This window comes from Manacus vitellinus, unplaced genomic scaffold, assembly GCF_001715985.3.
Source record: "Manacus vitellinus isolate BGI_N305 unplaced genomic scaffold, ASM171598v3 scaffold_256_pilon, whole genome shotgun sequence".
Classification (NCBI taxonomy): Eukaryota; Metazoa; Chordata; class Aves; order Passeriformes; family Pipridae; genus Manacus; species Manacus vitellinus.
This window is the reverse complement of record NW_021939853.1, coordinates 1,891-3,210: the sequence shown is the minus strand read 5'-3', so window position 1 is coordinate 3,210 and position 1,320 is coordinate 1,891. Positions and strand designations below refer to the sequence as shown.

The 1,320-nt window shown below is 65.1% G+C and overlaps 1 protein-coding gene across 1 annotated transcript; it reads right to left on the bottom strand.

Annotated features, from left to right (window-relative positions):
• Positions 1-177: 177 nt before the first annotated feature.
• SPAG7 (sperm associated antigen 7) lies at positions 178-1,274 on the bottom strand (the record flags this gene model as incomplete). Its single annotated transcript, XM_029960158.1, has 4 exons — positions 178-305; positions 562-646; positions 1,015-1,103; positions 1,185-1,274. Coding segments are annotated over 4 exons (369 nt in total), but the record flags the coding sequence as incomplete, so codon positions are not given.
• Between the last annotated feature and the right edge of the window lie 46 nt (positions 1,275-1,320).

Below are 1,320 nucleotides of genomic sequence, written 5' to 3'. Positions count from 1 at the left end.
TGCCCATGGCCCCACCCCCTTTTACAACAAACCCCACCCACTCAGGGCAAAGGGAGGGGCCCTGGGTGGGGCCCAACCCCAACACACCCACATAGGCCACACCCCCGGTGTCAGCTCAAACCACACCCCTCCGGCCAAGACCAGCCTCACCCCTGCCCTTTTAAGCCCTGCCCCATATCACTAAGCCCCGCCTGTGTGCTCTAAGCCCCGCCTACCCGGAGGCGGCGTCGCTCCTCAGCCAGGGCCGGGTCCCACTCCTCCCCCCGCCGATACGCGTCCAGCTCCTCGTCCGACGGTGCGAACTCCTGGGGACACCCACAGTGTCACCCCCTGTGCCCCCTCCTCCCACCTCCCCTCGTGTTCCTGGGGACACCTAAGAACACACACCTGTGTCCTCCCCTCTCCCGCCTCCCTCCATGTCTCCCCTGTTCCCAGAACTCCTGGGGACACCTAAGATGTCACCCTGTGTCCCCCCCTCTCCCACCTCCCTCCATGTCTCCCCTGTTCCCAGAACTCCTGGGGACACTGACAGGTGTCCCCCCCGTTCCTTCCCGTCCCCACCTTTTTGAACACCATGACATAACGACTGTCCTCGTCGTCCCCGAAAGAGAAGGACGTCAGCCCGGCCACCTCGGCCACGTCGTGCCTGGAGAACACAGGACATGTCCCCAGCTGTCCCCTCCTTCCCCTTGAGGGTTCCCGACTGCCCCAGGATGGAGCTGCCACCCGGGGCTGCTTCTGTCCTGCCCCCACGTCGCCACTGTCCACCAGCATTCCCAGTATTGCCCTGCAGTGCCCCCCACATCCCGCCAGTGTCCCCAGTATCCTCCCAAGTGGCCCACCCACTCCCATGTCTCCGGGGTCCCCAGTACCCCCTCAGTGTCCCCAGTGTTCTCCCCGTGTACAAAGTCCCACTCTATTGCCCCTTCAGTGTCCAAAGCAGCCCCCCACTGCCCTCCTTGTGCCACCAGTGCCCCACCCACTGCCCTCTCAGTGCCACCAGTGCCCCCTCACAGGATGCTCCTCTCGATCTTGTTCATGGGCTGGAAGCGGCGCCGGGGCTCCCCACTGGCCTGGATGAATTGGGACACCTCCTGCTCCATCTGGGAAGGACACGGGTGGTCGGGGAGGGCCCAGGCATTGGGGGGCACTCAGGTGCCCGCAGAGGCTGGGGGGGAACTCACCCTCTTCCTGAACTCGACTTTCTGGCGCTTCTCCTGCTCCTGCAGCTTCTTCACGCGAGCAGCTTGTTCTGGGGGAGCACGGAGGGGGGGTCAGGACGCCCGGGATTCCACAAGACCCCCCCAAGGACCCTCCGGG